We start from the raw sequence: 16,225 nt of genomic DNA, 5'->3' as shown, positions 1-16,225 counted from the left end.
GGGCCTCCCTCCAGACAAAGCTTGGAAAAAGATGCCCCCCTCGCTCAATTTCTGGATGCCTATGGGATCATGGTTGTTAATTGATCCTATAGTCACTCAACGGGGGGGGAAAAACAATTTATATTCCCGTAATCTTTTGTTCTTGCTTAAACCGAATGTTTTATGGTCATTCACACGGGTTGGCTTGGTTCGAGCCTTAAAACTCGTTATATAAGGATTTATCCAAATGTCTATGGAGAAAATGAATGCGGAACTTACTTCCGGGGCAAATTACGTCACGATTAGTCACGTGCCTGTTGCGCTCTATAGATCATCCTACAATGTATTGCCTTTAAAACCTTACATTTTCTTCACTTTTACTTTCATTACTCATTACTTTCTGATGTGTTGAGCGAGTACACCTTCTCGATGGCGTCAGCTGGAAGGAACACCAGGCTGCAGCACGCGAAAAATGAACTCGCTTGACATTATTATTATTATTATTATTATGAAACTGCCATTCAGATTTATTCACTTATTAATCGATTGGGCCCACGTCAGCCCCTGTCTGCACTCACGTTAGTGCAGATCAGCACTAAGCCATGCCCGTAATCTTTTTACAGTACACCGAGCGTCCTAACAAATTATATTTATGGTGACTTTCCCTCAGGAGCTGCTTGATTCTAAGCCGTATTGTGTAAACTGACTGTGCAGAGGAAACCACTGACATTCAACAGAACACACACACACACACACACACACACACACACACACACACACACACACACACACACACACACACAGCCTTAGTCTGAATGCATGTCATTGTCATTTTCAGACAACTTGGCCAAGCCGTCTGTTGCAACAGGGGGAATTGGTTTATTTTGCCGGAGCCAGTCTGGGAATTAAATTAATCCTGGCATACTCATATTTTGTCACGTAAAACATGACACCACCAAAGAATGTGAAAGTGAATGGTGAACTCAGAGGGCGGTTAGATCACTGCATCAAAGCGTTCTTGTCATAAGATTCATTTCAGTCCGGTCGACTGCCATCGTGTCGTTCCGGCGTTCCGCTGCATCCACGTTCCTTGACAGGGGCCATCTATTTCTTGGTGAGAAGCAAGATGTGGAGGAGGAGAAGTGAGCTCCTGCTGAGGTGAAGCGTTGTGTTGTTTGTGTAAGCATTGAACTGGCGGCCTGTGTATGTTTGACTGATGAAACCGCAGCCTAGCTTGCTCATTATCCCATCTACTGTAGGGGAACCGGCTGCCATGCCTGTTCCCACAAGGTTGCGGCGGCGCTGACTAAATCAGTTCCACGGCCAAAGCAGGATGGATGGGCTCTTGTTCTGCAGGTTATCTGCGCGAGGCGCCGCGTGTGTTTGTGTATGAGAGAGCTAGAGAGAGAAAGGACGGCAAGCGAGCGGGGTCACCGGTGTGACCGCAAGTGCAAAAAACCTTGCTTTTTGGTGATGATGCGTGTGCAGTTTTTCCATATTTGCCGACCTCCCGTGATTGTGCATCACTGAGCGAACGAAGCCTGCTCTCTTCTCAGATACTTTCTGTGCCATGTTGCTCATATCTGCAGTGTCATTTGCATAGTGTCATTGAGGTTGGTGGCGTTTGTTTGATGTAAGAGGAGGTTGTCAGTCAGATTGAAACAAAAGCCTTGACGATGTTCCCTTTTGATATTGTTAGGGTTTGAAGAAGTGTTTTTCATATTTGCTTAATCATGTTTTATCTGTTGGCTGTTTTCTGCCACTCTGCTGACTGAACGGTTTACTGCACTGTGACCTATATATGTTGCAACTTGTGCAAGAATGGAACTGTCATGTGTGTGTCTTACAAAATAAGATGACCTATGCAAAACAGATGTTCAAATTGCTTGCTGTGCTATAGAATGAGGAAGTCTTCATCTGTCGTTGCAGAATAACAGTTTGCGCAGTCAGCGTTCAGTCCAACCGTTGTTGTGTGTTGAAATTATGCATACGTGTACTATCTGATAAACAGGAACTGGGAGGAGCATTTCTTTATGTTGCTTCATGTGTAAACCACGAGTTATAGTAAATAAAAGACTGAGCACGGAGGTGGATGGCAGAAGTGTTTCGGAGACGGGCAGAGGTGCCGCTCGACACTGTCTCCTTGCCTCAGCAAGTAAAAACTGAGAACTCGAGTCTGTCTATCTGTGGTCTGAGTGGGTTAAAGATCTTGGTGAAAGAACCTGGGGAAGCTTGTCTTACAACCAAGCGCTTCATCTGGTAAAAATATCCCCAACATTATTGGTCCTTCGAGCCGGATCCCAACATCGTTGACCAGGAGAGAGGGAGGGAACGACACACCGCAAGTCTGTCGACAGCCGGGGTCAACAGCCGACCCTGAAAAGTCCTGGGGCGTGAATTCGGGCCCAGGCCGGTATCCTGTCCAGCCTTCTTCTCTTCAGGAAAACGATCGACGGGAATCCAGATCTAACCACAGACCTCAGATACACGGTAAGGAAATTGGTTTCTCCGCCATAAGGAGGTTTGATAAGAAATTGGTTTCTCCACCATAAGGAGGTTTGGTTTCTCCGCCTGAAGGAGGTTTGAAAGAAACTATAGTTCTCCCTGGAGAGGAGGTTAAAATAAGAGAAGTGAAAGTACTTGTGGTGAATGAAGTAAAAGAGTGTGTATGTGCGAGTGATACGAATGTCACCAGTGGACTTGAATTGAAGTACACAAAGTGGGTGAATGAGGAATAAAAGTCCTAAAGAAGATTATTTTTTTTATTTTTTTGGGGGAAAATGAATGTAAATGATCCTCTCCTATAGAGGAACATTTTATATATATAACAGAGAGCGAAATAAATTGTGTTATTAGGCACACACCTTCATTTGTGAAGGGAGTGGGATTATACTGCGAAGCAGAGTTTCATTGTATGAGGGGACGCCCTATTTTACAGTGAAACTGTGATACGCAGGAATATAGTGATTTAATCAAGATAGGCGAGTATAGTGACTTTATATGCCTGTATTAATAGTTATTATTAAAAGATTGGGAGTTTTATTAACATCAACAGTAATTTGACGCTTATGAAAAAACTGTTTGTGGAAGAAAATACACCATAGTTGATGCGCGCAGCTTCTAACCAAGGGTCCGGGTGCAGCCAAATGGCCGCGGGTGTGATGTGCTGGCACTTTTGCTGTGTGAGTGAGCTTTGGCGTTCAAGCAGGAGAAGTCTGTGAGGAAGCGCCGCCCGTCTGGCAGAGATGGGGCTACAGAGCGGAGAATTGTAAATAGATATTGTTAGGAACGCACAAAAAGTGTGGACCAAAGCAACTCAGCAGGCAACTATAATATCAAAGCAAAAAATGAGCTGCTTAGAGTTTTAAAGGTAAATCAATTTAATAAGAAGTAATTTGTACCTGCGTACTTCACAGTTAACAAACAGTGTACATCTTCAAATAGGTGATACGGGCAAGACACAAACGCAACGCGTTTCAACCGTTGGTTTTCATCAGGCTGTATGAATAGATATTGTTATAAATGGTAAATTTGGTCATGGAATGTGACCTCCAAAATTATGCAATTTAGTGGAGAACGATTTGAGTATTAAGCGATGGTGTGGCTATTTCACTGTGCATTATGAATAGGCTTGCTGTTACTGTAGCCTATTATAGCCTATTATATTATTGATTATATTTGGCTGCATGCGCGGGATCACTGAGGTAATGTTATTTTAAAATAAGAGCCTTTGGCAAGCAAATTCTGAGGAATCGATGTATGATCAAACTGCGTGAATGACATGTTTCTTGGCCAAAACGTGGGATTTTTTCCCTCGGTCTGGCCTACGCCCTGCACCCTAAATTTGCGGCTAGGCCGTCCTGCGACATGGGCGTAAATAGGCTGTTGTGAAGTCAGCTCACATTTACAGTAAAACGACCGTGAAGCCGGGATTAATATTGCATGAGATACGTCACGCTATACATGAAAGCGAGTCTGAACATCATCACTGTGATATGGTGGTAATAATAGTAACGGTTGATTTGATAAGAGATAATCTGCGACGCGGAAATGGAGACGGCTTTAGCATATGAACCCATCAACCCAAGTCGGAGGAATAGAGTTGGAAAGAGTGAGAGCGCTCGGTTGAATGATAATAAATCGTGCTGTTTCTGACGCGGTTCCTCTGATTAACGTCTTCCGATGTAAAATATGTCCCCAATGTGTTTCAAATTGTTGCTGGATAATAATCATATTCCGATCCTGGCTTTGATTGATGTCCAGCAGGCTAAAATGTTTTTTTTTAGTTTGCGGGGTGAAGTTAGCCAGTACTAAGAATGCAACTGTTTCCGTTTTTAACTGAACTGATTTTCAAAGTAAAATTAGCTTTTGTGACCAAAATGCGAGACAATAAAATAGATATGGTGGATCCGATAGAGGTATAGATATGGAATGTTATTTTATGGCCTATGGATTATACAAATAGATATAATAGGTGTCACATAGATAATATGTCCTCCCAACTAGTAGACCGAATGCATGGAAGAAAATAGTACATTATTATTATGATAATACAAATTTTCCAAGAGCATGAACAAAGAGATTGAGTGGACGTTTGCAGCTAATGAGGCGTTTTCAACAACAAAACATTGTCTAGTGAGCTCGTGCGTCTTAGCTTTACCTGATTATGACAAAATGTTTGTACAAATGGTAGATTGCAAAAATGGATTTATGACATCTGTCCTTACCCAAGAACACGGAACCAAACAACGCGACTTGATCCCGTGTCAATGGCACTTCCCCTCTGTGTACAGGCAGTTTGTGCTCAGAAAAAGAGGATGTGAAAGCAGGAAGGCTCCCTCACACACTAATAGCTCTTACTGAAGCAGGCAAACAAGGCAGAGATATTGCAATGTGGAGAGACAGTCGGTGTGCTCACTCCACTATTCACGTGTTCGCTGCACAATGGGCGAGAAAAGTCTCTATAAAATAGCCTCATACCTGAGCCATGGGCGTTGCCATGTCTCAACAGGGGGAATGAGATAATAGGACATAGGACAACATGAGATAGTAGGACAACACTTCTACACATATAACTACACAAAATTTTCAAAACAATTTTGTAGATCATGTATGATATGTTGTAGACATAATTCACAGAGAAATGAGAGACCTGCGAGAGGAAAGTTCCCTGCAGTATAATTTCCTTGGCAATATTTACATATGGATTTTATTCAACTAAATCCATGCCAAGGATATAAGTAGTGTTTAGTCCTGATATGTCCTTTCTCTAAATGGGTTGAAATAATCCCAGCCAAGAATGCTGACGCCATTACAGTAGCGAAAGCTATCTGCAAAGTCATAATACCAAACCATGGGATCCCAGAAAAGATATACAGTGACAGTGGCTCGTGCAAATAAATTGCCAGAGATTTCTTCTGCCCTACAGGACACTCGTGTGGACCCAGGTGACGAAGTCCTCATCAAAGAGATCAAGCGAAAGAGCTGGTTCAGTCCACGTTGGATCGGCCCCTACAAAGTCCTGCTGACCACTCCGACTGCCCTGAAGATCGCTGAAAGAGACACTTGGATTCATCAGACACATTGCAAAAAGGTGATACCTTTCCCTCCAGCCGACGGTTAGTGGCAGGAAGTCCGACTACAAAGGGTGGCGTTTCTTATAAACGCTAGTCTCAATTCGGTGAAGAAAACAACAGAAGCCACTAGCATTTAGAGATGGTTGGGAAAGTGTCAATTGGACTGTTCACAGTCACAGTGGTACTGATAACGATCAGACTGACAAGTGACAGTCCACTACCGGACAGAGACAAGAGAGCCCGGATGAAGAAGAAAACGCACTATGGTGATGCAAAACCGAATGGCTTTAGACTTGCTCACAGCTGCTTCAGGAGGGACCTGTGTGCTATTGAATACAACTTGTTGTACATACATTACTGATGAAGTACATTCCCCGAATATGACTGCTGCGATGGACCGACTGCTGGCTCTGCAGAAAGCCATGACCGCAGACCATGCTGGTACTACCTATGACTGGTTCAGCTGGTTGTGGTCGGGCAGCTGGGTCCAGAGGCTGATCAGAGGAGGAATCGTCGTCCTGTGTGTAATTATCGTGATGTGCATATTTATGGCTTGTTGCATTTCAAGTGTTAACATGTTGACAACCCGGCTAGTGTCAAATGCATTTGTACAATATGTCATGTTGCAGCAAGTGGAAGCAGTACAAGAAGATTACACACGTCCCAACGATCAAACCAAACTGTAAAGCCAAGTACTTATGTTTTATAATGACAATGAGGTTAGAAAATGTGAATAACAAGTTAACCTGCATCTGAATATGAGAGAAACAAATGTATAAGGTAAAAATGAAAAAAAAGTAGGGATTGTTAGGGTTTGAAGAAGTGTTTTTCATATTTGCTTAATCATGTTTTATCTGTTGGCTGTTTTCTGCCACTCTGCTGACTGAACGGTTTACTGCACTGTGACCTATATATGTTGCAACTTGTGCAAGAATGGAACTGTCATGTGTGTGTCTTACAAAATAAGATGACCTATGCAAAACAGATGTTCAAATTGCTTGCTGTGCTATAGAATGAGGAAGTCTTCATCTGTCGTTGCAGAATAACAGTTTGCGCAGTCAGCGTTCAGTCCAACCGTTGTTGTGTGTTGAAATTATGCATACGTGTACTATCTGATAAACAGGAACTGGGAGGAGCATTTCTTTATGTTGCTTCATGTGTAAACCACGAGTTATAGTAAATAAAAGACTGAGCACGGAGGTGGATGGCAGAAGTGTTTCGGAGACGGGCAGAGGTGCCGCTCGACACTGTCTCCTTGCCTCAGCAAGTAAAAACTGAGAACTCGAGTCTGTCTATCTGTGGTCTGAGTGGGTTAAAGATCTTGGTGAAAGAACCTGGGGAAGCTTGTCTTACAACCAAGCGCTTCATCTGGTAAAAATATCCCCAACAGATATGATCGCCTTTGATCACAAAAATCTGTTGCAAGCAATTTGGTTGCAGGGTTTGTTTTGTTGCTGTCAGCCTCCCAAATGTGCGCGTTGTTCTCCCCTCTGACAGCCACTTCAGTGAATGTTGCCACTTTGTGAGTCTAAGTCTAAGGTCTACCATATCTTAAGATGTTCTGTTTATTATTGTATCTGTATTTGAAAATCATCTGGGCTCACAAAGCTTAGAACCTTCCGCAGAGTACGTTTTTGTTTTGGACAGATATTCTTTGGATTTGGGCCAGCTCAGCTTTTGCTCAACTTTTCAGGCCCCAAATAAAGCTAGTTTTTCTATAAACTTATTCACTGTTTCACATTTATAATGGTTCCAGATCGCAGATTGCCTTTACCTCGCTAAATGGCAATACAAAATTTGAATATACAAAGTTATAAACTGGCGCGCGGTGCCTTGTCATTCATTATTTGTTCTCCCGTTTCCTCGATTTTCTGTGATGACTGTGATGAGTGGGCAATTTGACTCGGTTCTTGTCGTTCATGACTTTAGCATAAATGGTAGCTGCAGAGCCGGCTCCATTATCTGTTTAGCAGGGACATAAAAGCTTGGATGGGAGGCAGTTAGCTGCCATTTCCACACAAATACCTCACTACATGCAGCAAATACCTCGCTGCATGTAGCAATTTCCATAAATATGCCTGGATGCCGTGCATTAACTATACAGTAGGTGTGATGTGGTGAATCATATGTTTAGACCGCTGCTATACAGTATTATGTACATATTACTTACCTTATATTACCGCATGTAATCTCTGTGAGGTCATAATGGGTCGTTACCACTGATGGATGGCTACAAAAGGAAATCTTCATGAATCCTGTGGAATCAGGTAGCATACATTACAATGCACTTTGTGTGTCTGTACTGGTTCAATAGACCCTAACTGTTGTACTGCATTTGTGAAAATGTCCCATACCAGAGTTTTTTGCAAACTACTCAGAATATTTCTTGTCACATTATCGACCCATAAATTGCATTTATTACACAGTCGTTACACAGAGTCGTTTGGGAAAGGATTTGCTATGCCTGCACAGTCATTTCTACATGTTCCACTGTGTTGTTTTGTACTGTGGCAGCAGGGGCACTAGGGTACCGCTGCAGTTTGACAAAGCAATACTTTCTGCTGTAATGAAAACAGACATGCTTGATTGCATTTTTGTGAAAGTGCTGCCTCCATTCCAACTTTGAAAAGCGAAGCACTCTGAAGGCGAGCGGCTTCTCATACCAAACTACACATTTGCATCTCCTGTCTTTCCTAATAATATCCTAAAATAAAGCTGCGGCTCTCGATATATAATGTCCTTTCTTATTTCCCAAGAGACGGATAACGCTGTTCCCAATTTGACAGCAAACCAAATGGGACATACGAGCTGAATGACAAGACATGCATTTAACATTAATTTATGATAACATACTAAGAATATAACTTCATTGGGGGGCACGGTGGCGCAGTAGTAAGCGCTGTCGCCTCACAGCTAGAAGGTCCTGGGTTCGTTTCCCACCTGGGACGCTGTGAGCACTGAAAGAGTGCGTGCCCGTGCGCATGTCCTCGAATGCCCCCCGGCCGGGTGGGGTCATCAAAAAGGGCCTTTCTGTGTGGAGTTTGCATGTTCTCCCCGTGCCCCCTGGAGGGTTCCTTCATATAGGAACCCCACACCAAAACCTGCAATATCCTGGTCGCTGAAGTGGTGCCTCCTCTGGTCGTTAGGGGCACCTGTTCGGAGGGAGGGGAACTTGTTGGAATAGCGTGATCCTCCCACGTGCTATGTCCTACCGGTGAAGCTTCCCCTGTCAGGTGAAAAGAAGCGGCTGGCTACTGCCCATGTCTCGGAGGAAGCATGGAGCCAGTTTCGGCTCTCCCCAGATCGTCAGAGGGTGGAGCAGCAACCTGGATAAATAAATTAAAATTAGCACTAATGGGGAATAAAACTGGGATAAAAAATCGGGGGGAAAAGAAAAAAACGTTTTTTTTTCATTCACATAATGCTGCCTGTATACAAGGAAGAGAGCTTATAGAGGAAAAGAGAAAACATTGTTGTGGAAAAGGCAGATGCAAAAGGGCTGGGGGAAGGCAGATACAACACAATCAAAAGTAGCCATCTGTCTAAATCGACTGTATCTTTCTGTACACTGTGTTTCTTGGGGTTTGAATAAATATTGTGTGTGTGTGTGTGTGTGTGTGTGTGTGTGTGTGCGTGCAAAGGAAGAGCTGCCTGGACAAATTGGGAGACTCCCCGCTGTGACACGACCCTGGCTCGTAGTGTTGAATTGTGTGATTCTGTGCTGTATGGTCGAATGGTTCTGCCATCAGCCTGCCCAGAGCGCTCTCTCTCTCTCTCTCTCTTTCTCTCTCACTCACACACACACACATAGAAATGGGAGAAATGGCACACACAGTATGTTTGAACATGTGTCTACCATGTTAGATGTACCTCACTTGAGATGCTATTGAAGCGGTTGACACAGCGGCTGCACCGCTGTGTCCCCGCAGTGTTCCGCATTTTCCTCCAAATGTTGTCTTTATGAGATGGCTGCTAAGCGGTTCTTCGGGAATAGCACTGACTTGTTTTCACCTTTTCTCTGTGCTTTGTCTCTTACTGGGGACTAACAGTTGTATCTCACTGTCTTACTGGGGACTAACAGTTGTATCTCACTGTGCACGTTGTTCAGTTTTACACGTCACTAAATAGTGTCCTGAAGCTCATGTTAACCTGTGTGCAGGTTTCTGGGGGCTCCTCCAGGAAGAGGAAGCTGCCCTCTGACAGGACCTCTGCCCTTTGACCTGATCTACACAGACTACCACGGCCTGCAGCAGATGAAGCAGCACATGGGTCTCTCACTGAAGAAGCACAAGTCAGTCTTTGGTTCTCTCTCTCTCTTTGTCTCTTTTCAGAAACTTTATTTTTTTTTGTTCGCTTTCCAAGTTCCAAGTGCAGTATTTGTCAGTCGCATCCATTTTCTTTGCAGTAATTGCAGTTGCCGGTGAAATAGTTGATTATTGGTTTATTGACTGGCTAATCCCAGGCTGGTAGACACTGGGCCTGTAACTCCACTGTGCATCAGCAAAATGCTCTCAGTGAAGGGAATCCCTGTAGCGTCTTCACACAGTGATCAATGGACCAAGTGCATGAAGGTGGCAGGCTCCTGGTTTGTTATTTCCTCTGCTACAGAGCTCAATGTCCAAACTCAACATCTGCTCTTGTTGTCAGAACTTGTCACGCAAGAAATGTTGAAGTCTGATGAAAAGGAATGGATTGAGTACATGGTTAAGAGTTCATATTCATAGTAATCTTTTATGAAATACAGCTCACTTGATTGTAAATGCTCAAAGAAACGAATCTGTCCTGAAAGCCGGTCCCCCCCTCTCTTTATCAAAGCCGGTCCCCCCCTCTCTTTATCAAAGCCGGTCCCCCCTCTCTTTATCAAAGCCGGTCCCCCCCTCTCTTTATCAAAGCCGGTCCCCCCCTCTCTTTATCAAAGCCAGTCCCCCCCTCTCTTTATCAAAGCCGGTCCCCCCATCTCTTTATCAAAGCCGGTCCCCCCCTCTCTTTATCAAAGCCGGTCCCCCCCTCTCTTTATCAAAGCCGGCCCCCCCCCTCTCTTTATCAAAGCCGGTCCCCCCATCTCTTTATCAAAGCCGGTCCCCCCCTCTTTATCAAAGCCGGTCCCCCCCTCTCTTTATCAAAGCTGGTCCCCCCCTCTCTTTATCAAAGCTGGTCCCCCCCTCTCTTTATCAAAGCCGGTCCCCCCCTCTCTTTATCAAAGCCAGTCCCCCCCTCTCTTTATCAAAGCCGGTCCCCCCCTCTCTTTATCAAAGCCGGTCCCCCCCTCTCTTTATCAAAGCCGGTCCCCCCCTCTCTTTATCAAAGCCGGTCCCCCCCTCTCTTTATCAAAGCCGGTCCCCCCCTCTCTTTATCAAAGCCAGTCCCCCCCTCTCTTTATCAAAGCCGGTCCCCCCCTCTCTTTATCAAAGCCGGTCCCCCCCTCTCTTTATCAAAGCCGGTCCCCCCCTCTCTTTATCAAAGCCGGTCCCCCCCTCTCTTTATCAAAGCCAGTCCCCCCCTCTCTTTATCAAAGCTGGTCCCCCCCTATCAAAGCCAGTCCCCCCTCTTTATCAAAGCCAGTCCCCCCCCTCTCTTTATCAAAGCCGCCCCCCCCTCTCTTTATCAAAGCCAGTCCCCCCCTCTTTATCAAAGCCAGTCCCCCCCTCTCTTTATCAAAGCTGGTCCCCCCCTCTCTTTATCAAAGCTGGTCCCCCCCTCTCTTTATCAAAGCCGGTCCCCCCCTCTCTTTATCAAAGCCAGTCCCCCCCTCTCTTTATCAAAGCCGGTCCCCCCCTCTCTTTATCAAAGCCGGTCCCCCCCTCTCTTTATCAAAGCCGGTCCCCCCCTCTCTTTATCAAAGCCGGTCCCCCCCTCTCTTTATCAAAGCCGGTCCCCCCCTCTCTTTATCAAAGCCAGTCCCCCCCTCTCTTTATCAAAGCCAGTCCCCCCCTCTCTTTATCAAAGCCAGTCCCCCCCTCTCTTTATCAAAGCCGGTCCCCCCCTCTCTTTATCAAAGCCGGTCCCCCCCTCTCTTTATCAAAGCCGGTCCCCCCCTCTCTTTATCAAAGCCGGTCCCCCCCTCTCTTTATCAAAGCCGGTCCCCCCCTCTCTTTATCAAAGCCAGTCCCCCCCTCTCTTTATCAAAGCTGGTCCCCCCCTATCAAAGCCAGTCCCCCCTCTTTATCAAAGCCAGTCCCCCCCCTCTCTTTATCAAAGCCGCCCCCCCCTCTCTTTATCAAAGCCAGTCCCCCCCTCTTTATCAAAGCCAGTCCCCCCCCTCTCTTTATCAAAGCCAGTCCCCCCCCTCTCTTTATCAAAGCTGGTCCCCCCCTCTCTTTATCAAAGCTGGTCCCCCCCTCTCTTTATCAAAGCTGGTCCCCCCCTCTCTTTATCAAAGCTGGTCCCCCCCTCTCTTTATCAAAGCCAGTCCCCCCCTCTCTTTATCAAAGCCAGTCCCCCCCTCTCTTTATCAAAGCTGGTCCCCCCCTCTCTTTATCAAAGCTGGTCCCCCCCTCTCTTTATCAAAGCTGGTCCCCCCCTCTCTTTATCAAAGCTGGTCCCCCCCTCTCTTTATCAAAGCCAGTCCCCCCCTCTCTTTATCAAAGCCAGTCCCCCCCCTCTCTTTATCAAAGCCAGTCCCCCCCTCTCTTTATCAAAGCTGGTCCCCCCCTCTCTTTATCAAAGCTGGTCCCCCCCTCTCTTTATCAAAGCTGGTCCCCCCCTCTCTTTATCAAAGCCGGTCCCCCCCTCTCTTTATCAAAGCCGGTCCCCCCCTCTCTTTATCAAAGCCGGTCCCCCCCTCTCTTTATCAAAGCCAGTCCCCCCCTCTCTTTATCAAAGCCAGTCCCCCCCTCTCTTTATCAAAGCCAGTCCCCCCCTCTCTTTATCAAAGCCGGTCCCCCCCTCTCTTTATCAAAGCCGGTCCCCCCCTCTCTTTATCAAAGCCGGTCCCCCCCTCTCTTTATCAAAGCCGGTCCCCCCCTCTCTTTATCAAAGCCGGTCCCCCCCTCTCTTTATCAAAGCCAGTCCCCCCCTCTCTTTATCAAAGCTGGTCCCCCCCTATCAAAGCCAGTCCCCCCTCTTTATCAAAGCCAGTCCCCCCCCTCTCTTTATCAAAGCCGCCCCCCCCTCTCTTTATCAAAGCCAGTCCCCCCCTCTTTATCAAAGCCAGTCCCCCCCCTCTCTTTATCAAAGCCAGTCCCCCCCTCTCTTTATCAAAGCTGGTCCCCCCCTCTCTTTATCAAAGCTGGTCCCCCCCTCTCTTTATCAAAGCCGGTCCCCCCCTCTCTTTATCAAAGCCAGTCCCCCCCTCTCTTTATCAAAGCCGGTCCCCCCCTCTCTTTATCAAAGCCGGTCCCCCCCTCTCTTTATCAAAGCCGGTCCCCCCCTCTCTTTATCAAAGCCGGTCCCCCCCTCTCTTTATCAAAGCCGGTCCCCCCCTCTCTTTATCAAAGCCAGTCCCCCCCTCTCTTTATCAAAGCCAGTCCCCCCCTCTCTTTATCAAAGCCAGTCCCCCCCTCTCTTTATCAAAGCCGGTCCCCCCCTCTCTTTATCAAAGCCGGTCCCCCCCTCTCTTTATCAAAGCCGGTCCCCCCCTCTCTTTATCAAAGCTGGTCCCCCCCTCTCTTTATCAAAGCCGGTCCCCCCCTCTCTTTATCAAAGCCGGTCCCCCCCTCTCTTTATCAAAGCCGGTCCCCCCCTCTCTTTATCAAAGCCGGTCCCCCCCTCTCTTTATCAAAGCCAGTCCCCCCCTCTCTTTATCAAAGCTGGTCCCCCCCTATCAAAGCTGGTCCCCCCTCTTTATCAAAGCCAGTCCCCCCCCTCTCTTTATCAAAGCCGCCCCCCCCTCTCTTTATCAAAGCCAGTCCCCCCCTCTTTATCAAAGCCAGTCCCCCCCCTCTCTTTATCAAAGCCAGTCCCCCCCTCTCTTTATCAAAGCTGGTCCCCCCCTCTCTTTATCAAAGCTGGTCCCCCCCTCTCTTTATCAAAGCCAGTCCCCCCCTCTCTTTATCAAAGCCAGTCCCCCCCCTCTCTTTATCAAAGCCGCCCCCCCCTCTCTTTATCAAAGCCAGTCCCCCCCTCTTTATCAAAGCCAGTCCCCCCCCTCTCTTTATCAAAGCCGGTCCCCCCCTCTCTTTATCAAAGCTGGTCCCCCCCTCTCTTTATCAAAGCCGGTCCCCCCCTCTCTTTATCAAAGCCAGTCCCCCCCTCTCTTTATCAAAGCTGGTCCCCCCCTCTCTTTATCAAAGCCGGTCCCCCCCTCTCTTTATCAAAGCCAGTCCCCCCCTCTCTTTATCAAAGCTGGTCCCCCCCTCTCTTTATCAAAGCCGGTCCCCCCCTCTCTTTATCAAAGCCGGTCCCCCCCTCTCTTTATCAAAGCCAGTCCCCCCCTCTCTTTATCAAAGCTGGTCCCCCCCTCTCTTTATCAAAGCCAGTCCCCCCCCTCTCTTTATCAAAGCCGGTCCCCCCCTCTCTTTATCAAAGCCGGTCCCCCCCTCTCTTTATCAAAGCCGGTCCCCCCCTCTCTTTATCAAAGCCAGTCCCCCCCTCTCTTTATCAAAGCTGGTCCCCCCCTCTCTTTATCAAAGCTGGTCCCCCCCTCTCTTTATCAAAGCTGGTCCCCCCCTCTCTTTATCAAAGCCAGTCCCCCCCTCTCTTTATCAAAGCCAGTCCCCCCCTCTCTTTATCAAAGCTGGTCCCCCCCTCTCTTTATCAAAGCTGGTCCCCCCCTCTCTTTATCAAAGCTGGTCCCCCCCTCTCTTTATCAAAGGCGGTCCCCCCCTCTCTTTATCAAAGCTGGTCCCCCCCTCTCTTTATCAGCTGCAAGCTCTGCATCCTGATGATATACAGTGAAAGTGTTGCTTCTGTGTTTCTTGCTTGGCAGCACATTTTACAAGTAAATCATCTTTTTATGCAAACAGGAAAAACAATGCAAACAGCTTTTTATGCAAAGTGCAATACCATAAGAAAAATGTGTTAATAAAAAAGTTTTTCAAGTGATTGCAGCACTGTGGAAATGCTGTTTCACATCTCCATGATCTGGGCTGCAGCACAGTTGTTACATTATAATGTGGAGCTGCATTGCAGTCTGTTTTCACTCCAGCTATTTATCCTCCTGCCTCTGACTGTATACAGTGAGAGAAGGGGCTACACCCCTTAAATGGCTAGGAAGCAGGCATATACATAACATTTCACAATACATGGGGCTTTCCTCCAGCATTTTGGTTTACTCTAAATCTCTAAACACATTTTATAATCAATCATTCTGCTTTTTAAAATTCCTCTTATAGACTGTTTTCACCAGCTGCAACCCCACAGCACTTTTCTCAGCTTCTTCTTCTGTGTTTTATGGCAGTTGGCATCCTTAAATGTTGCATTACCGCCACCTGAATTGTATCATCTTCACAATGCTAACTATTTACAGTGTCCACTTTCTCAGCTGTTCAGGGGAAAACACTGACATAGCCTACTTCTATTTCTATTTTTTATTTTTGCTATACGTTTAAATGTAAAGATAGGCCTATGCGTGCAATAACGTACTGATAGTCAGCTTACTCACGTCGCTTTTATTAGCCTCTCAGGCTAGCTCCGGACCAGACAACAACGCTTCCTACTACCCAGCGTGTGCACGTCTTTCCGACAGGGGTGGTTGTTATGGCAACTATCAACAACAACAACAACAACTAACTACTACAAGACATAAGGACCGGAATAGGCTACGTTGTTACTGTGTCTGTCGGAGACGCGGCCTTACTATTTTTTATGAGCCGAATATCAGCCTGCGCTCAGCTATGTATACAGGAAGTAAACCAGATATTCAGGTGGGTTGTGACCATTTGTTATTGTTAAGTTAAAACCGTCTATACTGAGCCCTGGCACAGCAGTGAAAGCCTCCGTCGATTCCCATCAGCATCTGTCCAAGGTCAGCTGATAGTATTGATCAGCTGTCACAGAGTGACACGCCGATAGCTTAATTTCCTCCGCAGCCCCTGAGACTGATCGGAGGTGCAGCGTATTGACGCATCGTCACTGATCAGATTACAGCCATTGATTTCCTCCTCCGTCTTCAGTATTCAGTGTTGATAAAGTTTGGTGCTATAACCACCTCCTCTCAAGCCACTTACTGTAGACTGACCCACTCGCTGTTCCACTCAATCTGTTGGAGTCTGATCAGGAGAGACATCAACACAAAACCAGTTAGTGTTGTTATGTTGATGCTGATGAAGCGATCGTGTTGATATCATGCCTCAACAATAACATTAAGCATTTCCCATTCAATGGAGACAGGGATCGCTTTGTATCTTCTTACAGTTTTCCAACTTCCAGTCCATTTGGTGATCCAGTGTCGGGCCCTTGTTAATGTTTTCCTTGCACCTGTGTTACTTCCTGCCCTTTTGAAACAAAAAAGGGTGAATTGGGTGGGCAGTGAAAAAGGCTAATATGTGGTTGACTCAAACAGCAGCTTGTGTCATATGCTGTGTGCTCCAGCAGGGGGCCCCTGTGCTGGCTCTAAACAAGGCAGTGATTTAAGCTGTGCTCCTCTCACCTTGAGGCCTGTCTAAGCTCTGCTGGCTCAGGGACGACTGGCAGGACTCAGGAGACACGAGCATCCATCACCACTGACGGCTTTACAAGCCACAACTCTGAGAAGAAGGGATCGCTCTGCTGCTGAGACAAGAGCCCATAAC

The 16,225-nt window shown here is 46.6% G+C and overlaps 1 protein-coding gene across 1 annotated transcript in view; it reads left to right on the top strand.

Annotated features, from left to right (window-relative positions):
• Nucleotides 1–16,225, top strand: part of mgat5b (alpha-1,6-mannosylglycoprotein 6-beta-N-acetylglucosaminyltransferase B) — a gene marked incomplete at both ends in the record, with an annotated part of 78,758 nt that overhangs the window by 44,111 nt on the left and 18,422 nt on the right. The window contains one exon of the mRNA XM_083648722.1: nucleotides 9,715–9,846. Within this exon, the coding sequence (XP_083504848.1) occupies nucleotides 9,715–9,846 (132 nt within the window). The remainder of the gene's footprint in view (nucleotides 1–9,714; nucleotides 9,847–16,225) is intronic.

The sequence above is a fragment of the Poromitra crassiceps genome (assembly GCF_964638095.1).
Source record: "Poromitra crassiceps genome assembly, chromosome: 13".
In the NCBI taxonomy this organism is placed as follows: domain Eukaryota; kingdom Metazoa; phylum Chordata; class Actinopteri; order Beryciformes; family Melamphaidae; genus Poromitra; species Poromitra crassiceps.
This window is presented reverse-complemented; position numbering and strand designations above follow the sequence as displayed.